Here is a 20,145-nt window from a genome sequence, read left to right as displayed (position 1 = left end):
ACAGCAGCCATTCCTCAACTGGGAAGGGAGCCCCCCCAAATCTTTCCTCACTTTCTAACTTTCAGGGAGCCATCCAAAGGATGGAAGATGGACTCTTCGAAGGCACAACCAGGATAGCATGAATACAGTATTTGAAGGTGTCCCGAGGGTGATCCAGCCACAAGTTGGCTAGGGACAATGGGTACACTAGTGAGCTTCCTAAAGGCAGTTTCCAGAAATACAGCCAGGGGTTCTATCTGTGGGACATGGGATTAGCCAGCCGACATAGAATTCCATTCTACACCTTCAGACCCATCCAGGCGACATAGGATTCCATTCTATACCTTCAGACCCATCCAAGTTGCTGACTAAGAGATATAGACACAAAGCACGCTAACTTTTAAGACCCTTTCCTGTCGGGACACTTTCACTAGGGAGGTGTCCAAGGTGCCCGAGTAAGGGAGGAAGTAGGCCGGGTTTCTTTGGGGGGGTATCTTGTGGTCAGTCCTCGGCAGAGACCCAGCAGCCTGTCCCGGGGAGTTGGGATCCCGCAGGAAGCTTGGGGACATCCTGCGCACACACAGCGCAAGGAGACCGTGAGAACCATCTGTACTGAGTTCCCGAACGGTTACTCTGGGACTGAGGTGGCAGCACCCAAGCACCCCTTATCCAGGCACACCCGCAGGCGGGAGGCGGGGCCTGGGGCGGAGCATCCTCAGGGCGGGGCCTCGGAAGGGCGGGACCTAGCGGTCTATAAAGAGTGAGGAGCTCCGCGCGCGCCCGGTCCAAGCGAGCGCGCCCCTGCTTCTGAGAGGTAGCGACTCTCGCGCTTCTTGTTAGGCCTTCAGCCCTTCTGTACCCCGCATCTCGCTCTCGACACCCCAGTTCCCCGGCCCGCCAGCGCCCGTGGCCACCTGCCAACCCCGGACCCAGTCCTGCGTCCCCAGAACGCCCGCTCCAGGACCAGCCCAAGCTCCGCAGGCCGCGCGCCGCCATGGGGGTGGAGGGCTGCACCAAATGCATCAAATACCTGCTCTTCGTTTTCAATTTCGTCTTCTGGGTGAGCAGCCACTGGGAACTGGGGACAGGGCGAACCCTCGGCGGCCAGCACGCTAGGCCTAACTGAGGGCGCAGCGCGGCGGTGAAGTTGCGGCGCCACCTGTGGGCTCCGTGCGCCGGCCGGGGGCTTGGCGCCCCTCGCCAACGGGGTTGAGGCTAAGAGCTGAGCTTCCGGGCCTCTGCTCGTGGGTCTTCTGGGGTCGGGGAATCAGGGAATCGCTGGCCTGTCGCCTGTGAGTGCTGGGGACCGGTGCAAGGGTCTGCGGGCTAGAGCCACGTAACCTGGAGCCTTCAGCTGTGGAGGGGGTATAAGCACCCTCGTGAACGCTGTTTTGGGGACCATCCTGCTTCGCGAACACTGAGGGGGCTTGAGAAGGGCGGGATCTTGGCGCCCCGCCCCCATGAGCTCATCGTAGCCACCGCCCCTAGATGGGCGGCCTCGAAGTGGTGGGGGCACACTGGGTACTTGCCTTGGAGACGTTCACCCCACTATTACTCCACCCTTGCTTACCCTCCAGCTTGGTATTGCCACCCTGGGAGGCTTGAGCTCTGGGCTAAGAAGGATAGGGTGGCCGGCGTGCTGTTGCGCAGCATGCCCCAGTTCCTGCCCACCCCCCAGCTGCCCCTCCTCCTTGTCTGTAGTCTCCCGCACAGATTACAGCCCTGGCCTGGCCCTAAGGTTCTGTGGAGGCTTTTAAGAGGAAGCGGGTTGTGCAGTTCGTAATTGTCGCAGACCAGGGTAGGGCAAAGATCTAGGGTGTGTAGAAACCGGGGGACTTGAGATCTTTTCAGCTATATAGAGTCTGAGCTGGGCTCTCCACTTTGAAAAGAGGCACGCACCAATTTGGTCATCTTGGAATGGAGACTTGGGTATAGAGAGGATCTCCAGGGGTCCCTTGATCCCGACTGTCTTTACCCCTGGGGAGTGACCATTGGTGGTGTGTGCTTGTTTCTGTTTCCTGACTGGGTTGAGAATGAGGAGTGGTAGAATCTAACGGACCTGCCTGCAGGGACTTGAGTGGAGGGTGCTGGACACTCCTCTGGACAGTGTTGCCCCCCCCCCTTCAGTGCACAGGCTGCTGTTCCCTCCGTCCTCCTTTTTCCCATTAAGAAATGAGGTTATGAGGAAACAGTCTGTCTCTAAAGTTGAAGCAGGGAGGACGAACTTGTAAGATGGGTCCTAGAGTCAGTATGTAGGACAGAGGACACCTGTTTTCATCTTGGACTGGGTGGATCAGGGCGGGGTAGGGGGCAGAAGATGTTGGGGGTGGGCAGAGACTGGACTGAACTCAGCTGGGACTTTACTGTGTGGCCTGCTGAGGAGACCCTGGTTGTCAGTCACAATGACCCCAGGGAACAGCATGGGCAATGGGGTTAAGCTTGCTCTGTCCAGGCATGCCCTGAGGTCTCGACTGGGTAGCTTGTTGGTCAGTGTTTGCCTTCTCTGAGCCATTCAAGGAGTTAAATGCACACTCAGAAAGTCCCTCTGGGCTGTCAGGAACCTGCAGGGTATTTCTTTTTGGGCCCACCCACCTGATCAAGCTGGTAGCCCCTCAGGCTCCCTGGAGAGCTGGGGCTGGGTGAGGCTGATTGTTTCCCAGGCAGCTGGGGTGGAGTCCCAACACATCCCTGGGGGTATTCTCTGTTGAGGCTCCAGGAAACGGTTCTGAAGCCTCTCCCTGCTCCCAGGGGCCTACTTACTGACAGTGAAAACCATATCCTTTCAGGATCCCATGGACTTCTCCTCCCCACTCCTGTTGGCCCCACAGTGGGCAGGGATATGGAGCAGAGCCAGGCCACAACTGGTGAACACCACACTGGCAGAGGGGCTTCCTCTGTGCCCTGTGTGGCAAGGCTTGTCCTATGGCTGATAGTTTCCTGATGCCATGAAGTTGAGCATTTGGGGAGCCCCACCCCATTGCTCTGGTCCTCAGCCTCCACTTCCGCCTTATAAAATGGGAGTTCTTGGGGTCTGTGTCTCCTGGGATTGTGGGCAGATTAGCTAATGCAATCCAGAGCAGAGCAAGGGGCTTGGCATAGAGAAAGCTCAGGAAATGGATGCTGGGCACAGTGTCCAAACAGGGAGTTGGGCCAAGGAGAGCTGAGTAATGGTGTAAGAAGTGCCTGGGGAGGGGGCTGAGAGGTCCTGTGGGCCCATGATTGGTATGGAGGCTAAGAGCTCTAGAAATGAGATCTGGTTGACAGTAAATGTCTCAATGGGCACTTTTTAAAATTTCCAGTTTAGAGATTAAAGTGGTTTTTCTGTGGGAGGGGACATCCCAGGCACCCTAGCCTGTATACGCATGCTCTCGTGCCCAGAAGTCCTCCTTGGGCTGAGACTCATGTTTGCCTATCTTGTTCAGAGCTTACTTTGGATCAACAGAGTTTTGGACTCCCAAGATACATGGGACAAGACACAAACATGAAAGACGAGCAGTGAGCAGATTCAGCGAAGGCCTTGTAAGATACTCTTAAAAGCAGGGCGGATACCTATCCTCTCAGACAGGTCTGGGGTAGAAAGACCAATCTCCTGACTCCTGCTGGGAGCAGGACAGGAGAGCAGGGGATGGTGTCCCTGTTTATCACCCTGCCAGCTGTGCCCTGTAGGAGCGTCATATGATAATGTCTCTATAGGTGTAGTCGGGTAAGGGGAGGAGGCTGCTTAGGTCCTCACTGGAATGGGAGTTGTGTTCCTTGTCCAAAACTGGCTGTTCCTTGAACCTAAGGCAAAGGTGGCCCCCTTCCAGTGGCCCAGGCAGCCAGACCCACCACAAAAGGCTGATTACAGTCTTCTAACTGGCATTTAATTCTCCAGACTACACATGACTGTCTGTCACATAGCAGTCTGCTGTCTTCCTTCCGGCAGAGGGGCTGCAATCCCTGTAGGCTCAGGGTGGAATGAAGACTTCCTGTGGCTAGTTTTACCAGCGGGAGAACAGACTTCCCCTTGTTCCCCCAGGCTGTCAACTTGCCCACCTTTGGAAAAGACAATCAGTGGGCGGGGCTGCCTGAGAAGGGGAAGTCTGTGGTCGCTCCCTGAGCTGGCTTCGAGGAAGGATGTCTGCACAGTGGAGGACTAAGGATGTCTGCACAGTGGAGGGCGCAGAGCTAGAGTAGAGAAGTGGGGAACCCTCTGGCAATCTCTACTTTGGTTCCCACACACTGCCACCTCATAGTAAAAGCCCTCACCCCATTCTTTCTGGACCTTTCAGGCCTTCTCCTGGCACTTCCCTCCTAGTTCAGTCTTGCTTCCTCAAATGGAACTTCTGTGCTGCTCCAGGAGGTGCACCAACAGTTGCCAACCTTGATTCCAGCACCCAGAGTCCCGCCAAGGGGAGGAACCTCGGTCATAAAAATCAATAGGCTTAGAGTCCAGGTGCCCCAGGGAGATAGTAGGCAGTCATGCTTGTGCACAGGCCTGGCCTTTGGAGAGGGCTCAGGTGGGGGTAGGGCAGGGCAGGGTTATGGAGAAGTCTAGGTACCAGTAGCTCTGACCCTGACACCCGGGAACCAGATAGGACATTCAGTGAGGCTCTATAGGTACCCATTTTGTTCCTAAGACTTTTGCTGGAGAACCAGAGATCCTGAGAACTGGTCTTTGGTGGCCTTCAACTGCTCAGTAGGAAGTACTGTGTCCTGACATGCCAGTAGCCTTCCAGGAACCTCTTGACCATGACCCCCCAGTACTTCCCCTACAATATATGCACGCATGTTCATGCTCACATGTACTCAGAGGGAGGGAGGGAAGAAGAGGGGGCGGAGAGGGAGAGAGAATGAGAACACTTCTGGACCCAATCTAAGCTACTCTGTATGACCAGCTATAGGGCATAGGCTGTGTCATTCAAAACCATTTGGGATCCTCTGGGTGGACTCTACCTTTTGGGGAGCTGTTCACAAGGAATTGGCCAGTGATAAGCTGGTGGTGGGCATCCTGAGCTGACTGCCAAAGTAACTACAAGGGGTTACTTTGCATTCCTGCATGTGAAGGGAGGGCTGCGGGGCTAGGAGCTCAGGGAGATGTGTTAGAACCTGGGTGTCCAGGATTTGATAGCCCTAAAGCACCTTAAGTTCATAATCCAGGCCAAGAGCCTAGGAGCCAGGCAGTTTGGGCAGAAGATGCTGGGTGATAGCCCTCCTCCCTCCCTAGTTTCCTGTGCTTCCATCACTCCACGCTTTATGTCACCTTGGGCCATCAGCACTTTCTCAGGGTGGGTCTGTGGCATTCTATGACTTGTTTACCTGTGGTCAGGCATCAATGTTGGCTCTGTACTGCACTTTAGCAGTAAGGTCCCAGTGGTGTTTAAAGTGTCTGGGATGGCAGGTGCAGGAATGAGGAAGTCCGGGCCACCTGTCCTCCTGAAATACCATCCCTGAACTCTGGAGTGGCACCCAGTGTTGTAAGGGCTTATGCGCGTAGCAAGCACATGCTGTAGCTGCCACCCACCCATTACTGCTTATTCACTCCCTCACAGCTTTTCTTAGCTAACAGTCCCTATCCTGGGGGCATGGCCTGGCCTTAGCCCCTGGGAACAGTCTTCCCCTGTACTCTAGAGACCATGATAACAGCTCAGCCAAAGTAGCGCTCTGCTGGACTGCTATCAGACCCTTTCAAGTGATAAGGGAATGAGATTTCCAAGCAACTAGCTGCCATATGAAGAAGTATGGGATGGGATAGAACTGTACCCCACCATGCCACCATGTTCCATAGTCAAAGTGGGCTGTGAGACCATGCCAGCCCCACAGCCTTGCCCTGGGACATGGTTGGGACAGAGGGCTATGCCTGGCCTGGAGCAGATGGAAACTTTTTGGTGCTGCTGGTGGCAACACCAAAACTACAAAGAACTCTTCTAACCATTCTTCAGTCCCGTCTCCCTTTGTCCTTCTAGATGGGTACTAGACCCACCTGAACTTTCTCTGATGCAAACAGCCTGGCCTCCCTGCAGCCTCTGCTGTTGTCGTCTCTGGCGAGTCTCTGTGGCCATCTGAGTCCACACAGTCTCTCTTCAGGGTCTGTGTGGTGTCGATGGGGAAGGCTCCTGCCAGCCTCTTTGTCTGAGGAGCCTTATACTCTGGACCTGGAAGGGCCTGAGCTGGGGTGGCCCAGCCTAATCTCCTGTACCTCACGACAACGGCGCGTCCTCCCGTGGCCATGCCTTGGCCCTTTATACCTCACCCCCTCCCCAGACTGCCAGTTGGGCCCCAGCGCTAGGCTTTTGCTTCGCCACCTATTTTTAGATGTTAGGACAGTGGCTTCCTGAGGGGGATGGGGGTGGGGGGATTGTGCTTCCTGGCCAAGGCAAGGATTCCTGCCCCTCTGTCCCGCTTCCTTGCTGAGCTTCCTCTGGTGAACTGCAAGTCTTTATCTCCTAGGAAGGCCTAAACAAGATCCTAGATCTCTCAGAGGAATCTGACCTAGTTTCCATCCTCCATGCCCTGACCAGGCCCTGACCCCCTGTGGTTCCTGAGCATGTGAGGTCAACCACAGGGGCCCAGGTTGGAAGGGCAGCACCTAAGTCATTTCCTTCTATCAACCTCTTCCCCTCACAAGTGCCCCAGCTCCTAAAAACAGCCAGTCTGGGCCTCTTTACTGTGACTTACCCCAGTTGCCCAGGGAAGCCTTCCTCCCCAACTGCCTTTATCTTCACCTTCTCTGCCATCACCGGGGAGGTTCTCAGACCCTCGGCACCTTCCAGTTGCTCAGGTGGACAGGCACTCTCTGGTGCACCTTCTATTGTGCACTGTGTATCTAGGAGGTGTTGAGCAAGCCCCAGCCTTATCTGCCTTTGCCTTTGACTCTTCTTCTGAGGCACAAAGGGTTACTTAAAGGAACAAGCTGATGTTGCAGTCAGCCTTCTGGAGCATGTGGGGTATCTAGGTGACCATTCAGACCTACCAAGCTGGTGGCAGGAGCTCAGTCTCTTCCTGGAGGGGTGCATAAGTGTAGCCGTAGGAAAGCTCCAGAGAAGCCCCTGTCTGAGGTCTGGCCAAGGGCTGGCGATGGGCAGCTAACAGAGTAAAATGCTGCCCCAGGCCTGTTCCCTTTCAGTCACTTCTGGGAAACTTCAAGACCAACCTGGCAGGGACCCAGCATTTTTGGCAGCTTGTCATCTTGTTAAAGTTTGAGTCTGTTATGTGTTAGTCCTCAAGAAGGAGGAAGCAACATAATCCTGTGGAGAATCATGAATGCATCCTTCTGTGCTGTGGAAGGAGCTCCAAGAGCCTGCACATGCCACCTGGGTGTTTCCCACCCCCACCTCTAAGCAGAAGCTCTCTTAGGCGGTAGAAGCAGGTGGTGGACCCGCCTGGAGAAGAGAAGCTTTGGGCAGAGGTATCAGGTTCCTGAGTAGATGCATGAAGAAATCCCGGAATCTACTATTGGTAAGGTTATTGTAGATCACCTCCTCAGCTGTTAGGAGCTAAATACAGTGACATCATACACAGCAGCCTATGTGTATTACTCCCCCTGTTTATAAATGAAGATGAGGATGGAGGAGGTTGAGATGGGCCTGAGGTCCCTCAGATATGACATAGCTCGGGACACCCTTACCTTACCTGCGCCTCCGTCCAGTGGCACCACTCCCTATTTCCATTAACACTGGACTGTTTTTTTTTTTTAAATGGGTTTGAATGTTGCCCAGTTTTTACAGATCATTCTAAACCTATAGTTCTGTAGACACGATGTGTGCCTGTCTGATTGCTGCTAATCACTGGGACACCCCCACAGGCCTGGGGGATGTATTTTAGCAGAGCCTCTGATCCAGGGACTGGACTGGAGCTGGGGTTAGATAATAGCTTTCTGTAGCTGTAACTGACATCTAACAGTCAACATTTATATCCCATGAAACTGTTAGCACCATGCGGAGAGTGAATGTGCCCCAGAGCACCCTGGGGCCCTTTGTGGTCCCTTCTATCCCTTCTCACCCCCAAATTTCTGCTGGGCTATCACTGCACAATCTTGAACGAACTTTAGATTCTACTTTAATGTGAACAGAGTCAGAAGGCACAAGCTGCTCCATCCTCTATGTGTCCCTTTCACTCAGCATAATTGAACTGTTCTCCATGCTATCTGGTGGATCTGTCTTTTCCCTGGACATGCAGTGGACCCAAGCCCTGTCGATTCATTGGTCAGGAGACGTATGAAATGCTCTAGGTTGGACTGTAACAAGGAAAGTTTAGGGAATGTGCACACGCTAGTGTATAACCTGAGGAGCTAGGCTAGCTGTGGTGAGTAGGAGGTGCCAGCTAACTTTCTCAAAAACAGACTTCAGAAACGACAAGCTTTTCGTCAGTGCTGCAGCACCGCTCCTCACCCCACCCTGCCGCACCCGGTGGCAGTTTGGGATTAGTGGGTAGATTGGTAACCTCTCTGTGGCTCTTGGGTGCCTCATGACGTTAAGATGGTAGCCCCACTCTGTACTTGGGTCCCCTATCCATGCATATGTCTCATGAAACATAGGTGGTTAGCTTCCTTACCATGGAGTTGTCTGTTTTGGTCATATTAGATAGTTACATTTTGAAGCTGAGGTTCCTTTCCAGCCTCTTACTCCTTGAAGGCAACCCCTGTCCCACCTTCCTGGACCCCTTAATTATCCCAGCACTTCATCTACCTCCCCCTAGAACAGGGGCTGGAGGATCACTTTGCTGGAGGCAGCCACACCAGTGTCTAGCACTCCTTCCTCTAAGTCTCCCACTCAGCTCTGATTGCCTCTGAGACAATGGGGTGAACCATTTCCCTCTGCCTTGTCTACCACCAACCCCCTACCGCAGTTCGGCCTCTTTTCTGATAGAAAGTCACAGGTGGGGTGGGGGGCACAGACCTTTCAATTAATGTGAAGTGCTTTTCTAGAGTTAGCTTCCTGACCACACCACTTTCATAAAACCTGCCTGTACATGGTGGCTTGGTGAGATACCCACATCAGCAGGCTGTGGGGCTAGGCTGAATGTCATCCCTCACCCACTTCTGCCCCCAGTTCACAGGGAATATTCTCTACCAGTACAGAAGTCTAAGTCAGGCATGGTTGCATGATTATCTGTTTGACAGGCAAGCACACAGACTAAGGAGGGCAGGGTGACCCACCAGCTGCCCCTCAGCTTCTATAACTGTCAGGGGTTTGTCACCATGGGGTCTTTTACCACAGAGGGAAGCATGGGGAGCAGGCAAGCCACCTAGTCCTTCTGCCCTGGAACATCTCAGAATGACCTCTGAACCTGTTCCCAAACAAAATACATGACCTTTCAAAGCTGCAAAGGAAGCCAGGTTACCAGGGCAACTCAGGCCGGTCACCTCCTCCTCTCAAACCAGTTCAGCTAGAGTGCTTCCTATTGGAGCCTCCTGTCAGGCCCTGTCCTCCTGTCTCTGCTGCCCAGGCTGGAGGCCAGCTTTTTAAGGGTGTATGCGCACAGAGCTGTCACTGTAAGATTTCTGGAAGCTCGGTGGGTCACCAGCAACACTAGGACCATTGCACATGAAGGCACTCTCAGGGTCCCAGCCTTCATGCCGTTTGTGGGTTGGGTAACAGGTGCACAGTGTGGCTTTGACTGCTGTACCACAGGCCCTGTTCTCTCAGGCTGTGGTAGAGGTTGAGGGTTCAACCTTCTTGATCAGAGTGAAAACCACATTAAAACTTATAGAAGCGAAGAAACTATAGGCCCGTGGGGTGGGGATACAAGGTGCTGGTGCTCTGCAGAAAATGTCCCCCAGCTTCCTCTCTGAGGGTTAGGCAGAGGGCAGGATTGTAGGGTAGAAGGAGGTAGGTGGGTCCCATAGGTCCTCTTTTCAGAACCAGCCTGCTTGGGGATTCTGGGGAGCTTTCTTGAGCTGGTGTTCTGGCCTGGATCCCCAGAGCAGGAAGTGGGCCACCTGGTGCTTTTTTTAATCAGGCCCATGTTTTGCTTTCCGTTTCCTGTCTGTGCTGGGCAAAACCATTGACCCCTGTAAGAAGAGGATACCTAGAAATGGGGAAGAGACTGCCTCTCCCTTAGTCTATTCTGAAGGCTACCTCCTGTTTCCAGAGGCTTCTATTATAGGGTTTCACACAAAGCCATGGTAGGTGGTGCCCTGCTGATGACCCCTGTGGGGCCTGGTGACAGCACATTGTTACCCCTCTTCTCCTAACGGGGAGAACTTGGTGACCCCACCACATAGTTCCCAGTACCCTGCCTGTGGCAGTCCCTAAACAGTTTCAGGGTAACAGAGGAGAGCCCACCAGAATCCAGAATGACTAGGACTCACTGTGGCCTCTCGCCACGCTTCTCAAATAAAAATATTGCATGATTGATCAGTCTGGAGCTTGAGATCAGTAGAAAAAGAAATTTTTTTTGGAGACAAGGTCTCATATAGCCCAGGTTCATCTTAAACTCAACATGATCTTAAATTCCTGATCCCCCTGCCTCCATCTCTCAATTTCTGGAATAACAGGCATGTGCCACCAAACCCAGTATATGTGATGTTGGGGATAGAAGCCAGGGTTCCCTACATGCTAAAGCACTCTTATCAACTGAGCCTCATTTTCATCCCAAACCTTCTTGCACGTGTCATGCAGGATTGGGGGTGCAGTTGAACTCTGTTCTGTGGTCACAGCTCAGGGTTGCTGGTGGAACCCAGGACCCCCAGTAGACAATGACTCAGACAATGGACAAACTCATGGTGCTGGTTGGGGCCTGTCCTCACAACTTGAAATGATGGCTCTACATGATAATTGTATTGGGGTTCTGTTGCCCCACAGTGCTCTGTTCTCTGTGTGACGTTGTTCTTGATTTTTTTCCTAGCTGGCTGGAGGCGTGATCCTAGGTGTGGCTCTGTGGTTGCGCCATGACCCACAGACCACCAGCCTGCTCTATCTGGAACTGGGAGACAGACCAGCACCCAGCACCTTCTATGTGGGTGAGTAACAAGACAGAGTGTAGTCATAAGCCAAGAATAGTCAGGGAGGGCTTCCAGGATGAGGCTGAGGGTCTAAGTCTGGTGGGTGGAACATTAGAACTGGCAGTGGCCTAGGCCTAGTATATGCTAGGCAGGTAGGCTGCCCACACGAGGAGCTCTTAAGACAAGAGAGTTGAGTTGGGTATGGTGCTGCTAGGGACTCCACAGATCTGAGACTAAGCTAAGAAGAAGGGAAACAGCTGGGTAGGGCAGGAGCCTTGTGAGACCTTGCTTATTTTAACATAGGCATTTCTGGTGAACCTCCCTGGGCAGGGTGGGGCTGGATGCCTAGGCTAGCAACAGCTGAGACTTCAGGAATACTGAGTTGGGGAGGGCTGGAGACTGGGCAGTCAGTAGATGACTCAGATGCTCCCCCAACCCCCAGCACACAAACCAGACTGCTACACCTGCCTTATTAGGCTGCCTGTGGGGAAATGAGCACCCTTCCTTCAAACAGGGAAAGCAGGAAGAGGGCTGCTATGCTGTGCTGCGCTCAAGGAGGCAACTCTCCTCCTTTCTCCCTGGAAGGAGGACTTGGCACCCTGGGAACTCAAGACTTATTTGGGGACGTTTCTGCCCTTTCAAAGCTCCTAGCTCTCTCATCAGGGGTGGATCCTCCCTCTTGTGAAGAACCTAGTAGGGCTTAGGAGATATGCTTGATGGCCGAGGGGGTGATGAGGAGGTCAGAAACAGACAGTATTCTTCTCCCTTTCTTCCCAAGTGTTCCAGGGCAGACAAGGGCTCTCTCTGGTCACCCCATGGGTGGCTGTTTTTCCTTCTCCGCTTTACCCTCTCCACAGCCTTCCCACAGGTAGAATGGTCTGGGTTGGGTTCTAGGCAATGTGGGCAGGGGTAGAACCTGGTTTCTTTTGAGGAAAGTCATTAGGAATAGCAGTTTTCAGGTCTGGGTGTTAGTGGGGATTGTGCCTCCTTTGATTTGGTGCCTTCCAAGGAAGAGGATGCCCACCAGCTCGTATGGAAACTTCAGCCTGTTGTGTAGCAGCTGGTGTGGGCATCTTCACAAGGGTGATCTGGGCATCAGAGACAGGAGGAGTGCTGGCCCATGAAGGACTCTTTTCTGCCCCTGGGCCTTCTGCAAGGTGAATGCTGTGAGGCTATGGCCAAAGCTCCCACTTTGCACCCGTAGTGCAGGAGAGGCTAGGTACCCTGCAGGGCCCAGATAGGTGGCTAGGAAGCAGATAGGGCTCTGTCCTCATGTTATCACCATAGTCTGCATCAGGGTCCAGCTCCAGAGTTGCTCAACCACCTGCCTTTCTATGGTCATGCTGTCGTGGGCACTGAGGAAATAGCCTCAGGCACTAACTAGAGTGTGGGCGGTTGGTCCCTGGACAGCAAAGCCCAGGGTAGGAGCTACCCTGGCTACCATCTCTTTTGCCCATTTTCTGGAGTCCCCTACTTCCCCCGAACTGAGCCCTGCTGAGAGCAGATGTGGCCTTGACAAAGGCAGTTTGTCTAGTGCTTAGGAGAGTTGGTTCAGAGACTTGCTTAGCTATTGGCCTGGGAGTGGATGCCCAGGACTCCCAGTGCTGAGTGAGTGTGAAGGCAAGGACTGGCTAGCCAGTAGCCAACTCCAGGCACCTCATCTCAGGCACACTGGCGTATAACCGCTCTGGTCACCTAACTCTAAGGACAGGAACCTGTGGGTGGGGTGGCTGCATGGCAGAGCACCAAAACCTGCCACATATACTGTCTGGGCTGTGAATAAACGGGGGAGCACTTCAGACAACACCCCAGAACCTTAAGATGGGACATGTGCTAGGCCTAGAGGGTCTGTAGGCAGTCCAGGAACAGTGCCTGTGTGTTAGGTATCTTGTGTGCATCCCCTGCTGAGCCTGATGTAGTGACAGAGCCTACTTCATCTTGAGGTTGAGGTTTCAGAGCCTGAGGACGGGAGTCTGGTTAGTTGTTCTACCTGTTTGGAGTCAAAGGGGAAGCCAGCTCCTAGGCAGCCCTGGTGGGAGGCTTTTCCTGGACCAGATGCGTTTAATGTGGTCAAAGGAAGCCAGGCCCACGATCTGGCCTGTTTCTAAGCCTGGCTGTAGGTCCTAGCCATGACGCCTTCGCCCCTGGGCTGGCCAGGCAGGGGACAATGGGCCTGGCTTTGTGCAAGGAAGCTTGGACTGCTGGCAGTGTTGCCATGGAGACTGGGGGATGGGCTGTGTATGCTGAGGGACCAAGAGATGGAGGGCTCTTCAGAGACAGTGGTTTTTCCCAGGGGCTGAGGGGTACTATGGACACTGAAACAGGGATATGGCCTAACTGGTGCCTCATGGGTCACAGTGCTCCCCTGGTTATTCACGGCTCCCCCGTTTATTCACAGCCCAAACAGTATATGTGGCAGGTGTTGGTGCTCTGCCATGCAGCCACCCCACCCACAGGTTCCTGTCCTTAGAGTTAGGTGACCAGAGCAGTTATACACCAGTGTGCCTGAGATGAGGTGCCTGGAGTTGGCTACTGGCTAGCCAGTCCTTGCCTTCACACTCACCCAGCACTGGGAGTCCTGGGTATCCACTCCCAGGCCAATAGCTGATACCAAAGCTGCTTCCCCATTTCATGCACTGAGATGGGTAGTCCATCTTAGCCCTCTACAGTGAGTGCTGAGGGTTCCTATTCTCAGGTACAGGTAGTGGGGGACTGGCTACAGGGCAGAGCATATCTGTGACGTGCAGATCACCTGTGTTCGCTGGGCACTGAATTGCTATTTTGTCCTCTGGTTGCAGTGGCAGCAACTTCAGCAGGACACTGAGGCACAAAAGGTTCACACTGCCAAACTGCCTGTTGTGGGTGTGAGTGCCCCAGACAAGAGTGATGCATGCAGCTTGCTCATTGAGTTCTTCCCCTCCCCAGGCATCTACATTCTCATTGCTGTGGGAGCTGTGATGATGTTTGTGGGCTTCCTGGGGTGCTATGGGGCCATCCAAGAGTCCCAGTGCCTGCTGGGGACGGTAAGTAGAAAGGGTTGCAGGGCAGGGGAGTAGGGTTTTTGGTAACCTCTGTCTTCTCTAAGGTTTTGCCTTTTCTGTTTGCTTGATTTCCATTAAGTCTGACTCTGAAGTCTCATGGTGGCAGAGGGAGTTTCTCTTTAGAAACACATAAACTCCAGAGGGCTGCCTCACCCCTAAAGCCAGCCTTAGTGCTCTTGGCCCCAGTAGCTACTGGTGGAGCTGAGTCTCAGCTATTTCTAGAGCCTGGCCTACCAGTCTGGAAAGCTGAAGCACACTTTTTTTAGACTTCCCATGGATATAGGATAAAGCGGGTAAGGAAACTAAGGTCAAGGTGGGGGGGGGCATATTGCTGCACATGCCTCCCTGGAGGCTGTGGACACTTGGATTTGTCAACTGCATCTCCTATACAAACCTCATCCTGCAAAGCAGGGGAGCAGGGTAAGGACTAAGAACTTGGACATCTCGGTACTGAGCTGCATCAGATCACATCTTTCATGGTTCTGTGTGGCTCATTCTTAATCAGGACATTGTTGGTGGATATGGTCAACCCCCTTAGCACATAGTTGTTGGTCATGTGGTCACTTATAGAGGGCCAGGCTTGGGCTTGCTGGTCAAGGCTCTGCCCTTTTCTTTCCCCTAGTTCTTCACCTGCCTTGTGATCTTGTTTGCCTGTGAGGTGGCTGCTGGCATCTGGGGCTTCGTAAACAAAGACCAGGTAAGCCTAGGTTCACTGGGGAGGCTCTTTGCCTGGGTAACAGGTGTGGACTGCTCTGAGCCCATGGGTTATAGGGTGCTTTTTGGATTTCTGGTGCCTGCTGGTAGAAGGGTCTTGGAAGCTCAACAGAAAAGACGGCATCTGATTGAGCTCACCAGGGGAAGCTGGGTGCTCTTGATGGTAGTCCCTATGCTACAAGTGACTGTGATTCTCCCCCAGATTGCCAAGGATGTGAAGCAGTTCTATGACCAGGCTCTTCAACAGGCTGTGGTGGATGACGATGCCAACAATGCCAAGGCTGTGGTGAAGACCTTCCATGAGACGGTACAGCTAGGCTAGCAGGGCGGGCAGGTTGTGGGAGTCCTAGTGTGTGTGATCTTTGGGGGATGAGTCCTGTCTATTCCTAGACATCAGCAACAGAACAGGGCCTGGCTAAGGGTCTGTATGACTTGTAGGTCCCCAGGTAGGAACCTATTTTTGGTTGTGAGCCTAGCCTTTAACGGCTGAGCCATCTCTCCAGCCCCCCAGGTAGGAACCTAATGGGCCTCATTCGCCCAGGGGTTTGGAGAAACAGGGCTCTTGAGCGGTGTGACAAATAGGGCAGAAGGCCAGCTCCCAGGTATATTTGGGGGTGATGGTGTGCTGCATGCTTGACCTTGCCCTTGTCTCCTGAGGCTCCTAAGCTGACAGTGATGCTCTTGGTCTCTGCAGCTCAACTGCTGTGGCTCCAACACACTGACCACACTGACCACCTCTGTGCTGAAGAACAGCCTGTGTCCCTCAGGCACCAACATATTCAACTCCTTGATGAAGGTGACATGGAGTGGGGGTGGGCATCATATCCTGGGTGGTAGGTAGGGTGAATGTAGCCCACCAGGAAGATCAGCACTTCAAGCAGGACCTCGGATACTGGGTTCTGACAGTCTGAATTAGCCTCTGAGATATCCTGGGAAACTGCTCTCGAGTGGTCCCTTACACATGCTGGTAGCCCTAGGGTACTAGTTAGGTCAGAAACACTATCCTGTGATAAAGGAGGCCAACAGGTCCATGTGTTTTAAGTTATTTTTGGATGGAAGATAAGCTATGGGACATAAGCCCCACCACTGAGTAGGGTAGTGACTTTGACTTAACCACTGACTGTTACCACCTTCTGGTCATCCCTGCAGGAGGATTGCCATCAGAAAATCGATGAGCTCTTTTCTGGGAAGCTGTACCTAATCGGTATTGCGGCCATCGTGGTAGCCGTCATCATGGTGAGCACAAGGGCCTCTGTTTGGTGGGTGGGTGCCATCCCTCCCAAGGTCCTAGGTGCTGACAATGCCCCTCCCTCCTGCAGATCTTCGAGATGATTCTGAGCATGGTTCTGTGCTGTGGCATCCGGAACAGCTCCGTGTACTGAGGCCCTGAACTTTGTACTACAGGGACCCTGCAGTGCCCTGTCCCCGAGTGACCAGAGGCCAGCTTGGGGACCATGGCCTGTGTATATATTTCTGTATTACTCTGCTACACTTAGCCTTTTTACTTTGAGGGGTTTTTTGTTGTTGTTCTGAACTTTTCCTGTTATCTTTTGGGGGCTGACATCACACACAGGTGGCAAGTGTGGGAATGTAGGGGTGGAGCTGGCCCTGGCTTGTAGGGCCCTGTACTTCCGGGACCCCTGGAGAGCTCTGCCTGCTGAGCCAGTCCTCCTCCACAGCTGCTTGCCCGAGGCTATGTAGCTGAGCTAGAGAGCCATGTCCACTCACTCTGCCCACTGTGGGTCACATCCGTCACATCTTTTTAATCCTTGTCCCTTTCCTGCCCCCCATTTCAAGAGCTGGGTTTGTAAGCACTCTTATGCCTTCAATGCACCTGTTCTTTCTAACGTGTCAGCTTCAACTGTAATTACATCTTGAAACAGTCATTTAATAAAGGAGGAGAAAATCAGGCATGCTAACGGGACTGTCAGACCTCTTCCTGTGCCGGTGGTGTCAGAGACCAGGCTCAGCTCTGGACTTTGCCAGGCACAGGGTGAGTAGGTCCAAGAGAGGCTGTGGAACGCATTGGGTGGGAGGGATAGGGACCCTGGGAGCACTCCCTATGAGCACTCCCTCATTTCTACCTCCCTGTACTGGGAGCCCAAGGCTGACCTTATTTTAGCCTTGACCTCATTTCCTCTCATCTGTTGGACATCCCAAGTCACTCTGAGACGGGTAGGAGAGGCCATACAGCAGGAAAATTTGGCACAGAATGCTGGGGATAAGCTACAAAAAACACCCTCCCACACACACCTCCCACTCCATCCCACAGGACACCACAGTAAAGGTTAGACCACTGCCTCATCCCAAGTATCTAGGTGCTTAGAAATGTTCTACAGAGCTGGGTGGCTCTGACCTGTGTCTCAAGGGGTAATAGGCAAGATGGCAGCCCACTCAGCTCAGCCCTGTGGTCAGGCTAAGCAACCTCTTGGGACACCAACAACTATCACCACTACTGTCTTTTGCTTTGACTCCTGTCTGCATCCCTCCCAGGCTGCTGGCATATTTAATTGGCCTCTAGAGGAGAGAAAGTCTGGCTAAGGTTCAGGTCCCAGCTCCTAGCAGCCTCCCAGTAGACTGATTGGTCAATGAACCCCAAGTTTGTCCTCGGGCGTTCTAGTCTCCACCGTCCCCCAGCCGAAGGAGGGGAGCACGCAGCAGTCCAGTGGATTCTCAGACTCTGGTCCCCAGGGATGCAAGAGGACAGCCCCAAGTCTAGAGGGGAGTTGTGTGTGGCCTTAAATAATGGAGTCGGTGGCCAAGCACGGATAAGCAGAGTCTAGGGGAGAGACCTCGAATTTCTGCAGCCCCAAACAACTTATCCAACACCCCAGAGCCCACCGCTTCTCTAGATGCCAAGGGCCAACTAGCACTTAAGTCCCGCCCCCTCCAAGAAGCCAACGGAGAACAAGATCAGCACCACTTCTGGCTAGGATACTGGTTGACGCCCGCAGAGCGTGGTGACGCACTTCCTTCCAATGACGAACCCTGCTCAGGCGGCTTTCGACAGGCGGCGCTGGAGGCCTCAACCCTTTGCGATTGACAGTTGGCCCTGCGTGTTATGGGAACCGAGGCCCTTGGCTCCGCCTCTTCCTCTTTCGTCAATTCCGGGTAGATTTCCGTGTCCGCTCCGGTCTTACGTGATGACGTATACGTAAAGGTTACACCTCCCGGCAAGCAGTAAGCATTGGCCCATTGCCTTCTGGGAGTTGTAGTTCCTTGGGCGCTAAAGTTGCAACATTCAGACAGCCGCAGACTCGGTTTCCCAGAAAGCCCAGCGAGAGCGGGCGGGGCCACGGCCCGTATCCCGCGGAACCGGCGGGACGCTGCGGGTAAGGTGGCTGGCTATTGCAGCGTCCACAGACTGTCGAACGGTGAGCGCTGGCTTCATTAGGACCGCGCGACCAGGCCAGACCCCTGCCAGCTCTCCCTCCGTACCCGGATGGTGCCTCCGGTGGCTCTGTGTACCCGGAGAGGCTGCGCTCTGCTGAGAGCCGGTAATGAGATGAGCTGCTGGCCGATAGCCTATGTCTCCTAGCGCGCATCCTTTATATGTCCGCACTGTTCTGATCTCATGGTTTGACTCTCTCCTTAACTGTATCTAGCCTGCTGCTCCACATCAGTGCGCGCGAGGACACACTTTATTCGCCACCCGGCTTCGCTAGGCCTCCTCCCTCCTGCGCGACCAGCCAGAGCCCGATTGTGAGCGGAGGCGCCTGGCACATAGTGGAGGTGAAGGGGGGGAGCCTGGGAGAACGGGGCGGGGGCGCGCTGCCCAAGTACACCCCTCACGGCAGAACCTGTGTTGCTTCGCTACAGGTGGAGAGGGTTCCAGGTCAGCATGGCAGAGGCGGAGACTGGCGTGGAGACTGAGGAACCCACCGAAGATGACACCCTGCCTTCGGACACCGTCTCACTCAGCGACTCGGACTCCGACCTCAGCTTACCTAGTGGTGCTGAGGTGCAAGTGTTATCCCCGGAAAGGATTTCCGGGGAAGCCCAAGAGGACTCCGGCCCTGATGAGCCTCCCTCACCCCACACGGGCGTCCCCACCACCGCAGTTGAGCCGTTCCACCTCCGCGGCATGAGCTCCATCTTCTCCCAGCGCAGTCACAGCATCTTTGACTGTCTGGAGAGTGCAGCCCGGCAGGCACCGCCCTCTGCGCCCCAAACCAGTGTGACTGACAATGGCAGCTTCAAGCGACCTGTGACTCCCCCAAGTCAGACTCCGACAGGGAATCTGAGCAGAGTGCGTGGGAGCACAGGCCCAACCAGGGTACCTCCTGTGCCTGATTATGTGTCACATCCTGAGCGTTGGACCAAGTACAGCCTGGAAGATGTGGCTGAAGCCAGTGAGCAGAGCAATCGTGCTGCTGCTCTGGCCTTCCTGGGCTCTCGAAGCCAGGCATCCCCCACGGACTATGTACCCTCCTTCAACCAGGACCCCTCTAGCTGTGGGGAGGGGAGAGTGGTCTTTACCAAACCAGTGCGAGCCGCTGAAAGGAAGAGGGTCCTAAAGAAGGGGGATGTGTCAAATGCTTTGGGTGAGGCCTCTGTGGAGCTGGCCCATCTGGCTGGGCCTGAGCCTGAGGAGTGGAGTGGCCACCAGGGACTGAAAGAGGTACTGATACCTTCAGGAGCTGACCATCCCGGGTCCGCAGTAGACCCCACAGGGATGGAGGCTGTTGGTTTCCATGGCAGCAGGAAGCGGAGCAGAGAACACTTCCGGAACAGAGACAGTAACCCCGAGGGGCCAGGGTCTGAGAAGGGACCCTCAGTTTGACTGCAGTCCATGTGGGAAGCTGTGGCTGTTTGTAGGAGGGGCGTGTGTGCAGCAACTCTGATTAAGACTGGGGATTATGGGACCTTGTGCCCCAGTTTCTTGGGGTGAAAAATAAAGGTTTGGGATATTTCTTGAATTTTGTGAATTTTTCTGGCCCCTACTCAAGATCTGTCCAAACAGTCCTTGACAACTCCCTACACCAGGCTTAGCTTACCCTCCCCACTCCAGTGGGGACTGCTGTAAAGATTTGCCATGATCATTTACATTTGCCACTGGTAAACCTACCCAGAGGGACTGGGCTCATAGCCATGTTCAGCCTTGTACCTCTGATGGTAATGGATGAACATAATCTGTCTCCCAGAAACCAGCACAGCCTCTACTGTACAGGCCACAGTTTTAGGAAGAGGGTAGATTGAGCCAGCAAAGGAGGTTGGGCAGGTGCCCACCCAAACTAAAGGTAGAGCTGGTGTGACCTGGGTGTATGTCTTCAGGACTTGTGACCTCTGTGTAGGACACTGCTGGTGCTTAGGCTGATGCTAGGTCATTTAGCTGAAGCCCAGGAGGAAGAGAAGGATGCAGGGAAGGCACATGAGTACTTCATGCTGAGGCCAGGGCCTTGGACAAGACTTGCTAGCCTGGTACGCTAAGTATCAGATCTACCCTGGCCTCTGTAGCCCATATTCCAGGGCTTGAGTGTCCCCCCA

At 54.0% G+C, this 20,145-nt stretch overlaps 2 protein-coding genes across 4 annotated transcripts; both read left to right on the top strand.

The window, feature by feature from the left end:
• Positions 1-746: 746 nt before the first annotated feature.
• Cd81 (CD81 molecule) lies at positions 747-16,567 on the top strand. Its single transcript, XM_005064144.4, has 8 exons — positions 747-1,039; positions 10,807-10,921; positions 13,829-13,926; positions 14,567-14,641; positions 14,861-14,965; positions 15,353-15,454; positions 15,808-15,894; positions 15,978-16,567. Exons 1-8 carry the CDS (start codon positions 974-976, stop codon positions 16,038-16,040), a joined length of 711 nt encoding a protein of 236 aa, XP_005064201.1. The 5' UTR covers positions 747-973; the 3' UTR covers positions 16,041-16,567.
• Positions 16,568-16,716: 149 nt separating this feature from the next.
• On the top strand, positions 16,717-19,577 carry Tssc4 (tumor suppressing subtransferable candidate 4). Of its 3 annotated transcripts, none has more exons than XM_021227464.2 (3): positions 16,717-17,990; positions 18,264-18,390; positions 18,478-19,577. In XM_021227464.2, the coding sequence occupies exon 3, from the start codon at positions 18,500-18,502 to the stop codon at positions 19,439-19,441; it is 942 nt and encodes a 313-aa protein (XP_021083123.1). In that variant the 5' UTR covers positions 16,717-17,990; positions 18,264-18,390; positions 18,478-18,499; the 3' UTR covers positions 19,442-19,577. The 3 variants fall into 3 exon arrangements, with proteins under 3 accessions (XP_021083123.1, XP_012971301.1, XP_005064200.1); XM_013115847.3 differs by having other exon boundaries at positions 16,717-18,032; XM_005064143.4 differs by having other exon boundaries at positions 16,717-18,155.
• The last annotated feature ends 568 nt before the right edge of the window (positions 19,578-20,145 follow it).

This window comes from Mesocricetus auratus, unplaced genomic scaffold (genome assembly GCF_017639785.1).
Source record: "Mesocricetus auratus isolate SY011 unplaced genomic scaffold, BCM_Maur_2.0 Super-Scaffold_4256, whole genome shotgun sequence".
Lineage (NCBI taxonomy): Eukaryota > Metazoa > Chordata > Mammalia > Rodentia > Cricetidae > Mesocricetus > Mesocricetus auratus.
Note: the sequence above shows the minus strand (reverse complement) of the source record. Positions and strands in the feature narration are given on the sequence as shown.

Bases quoted from the DNA above. Each gene is read 5' to 3' on its own strand.
- Cd81 (XM_005064144.4), top strand. From the start codon at position 974: ATGGGGGTGGAGGGCTGCACCAAATGCATCAAATACCTGCTCTTCGTT. The intron at 14,966-15,352 runs GTACAGCTAGGC...TGGTCTCTGCAG, and splicing joins TGAAGACCTTCCATGAGACG to CTCAACTGCTGTGGCTCCAA. The intron at 15,455-15,807 runs GTGACATGGAGT...TCATCCCTGCAG, and splicing joins TATTCAACTCCTTGATGAAG to GAGGATTGCCATCAGAAAAT.
- Tssc4 (XM_021227464.2), top strand. From the start codon at position 18,500: ATGGCAGAGGCGGAGACTGGCGTGGAGACTGAGGAACCCACCGAAGAT.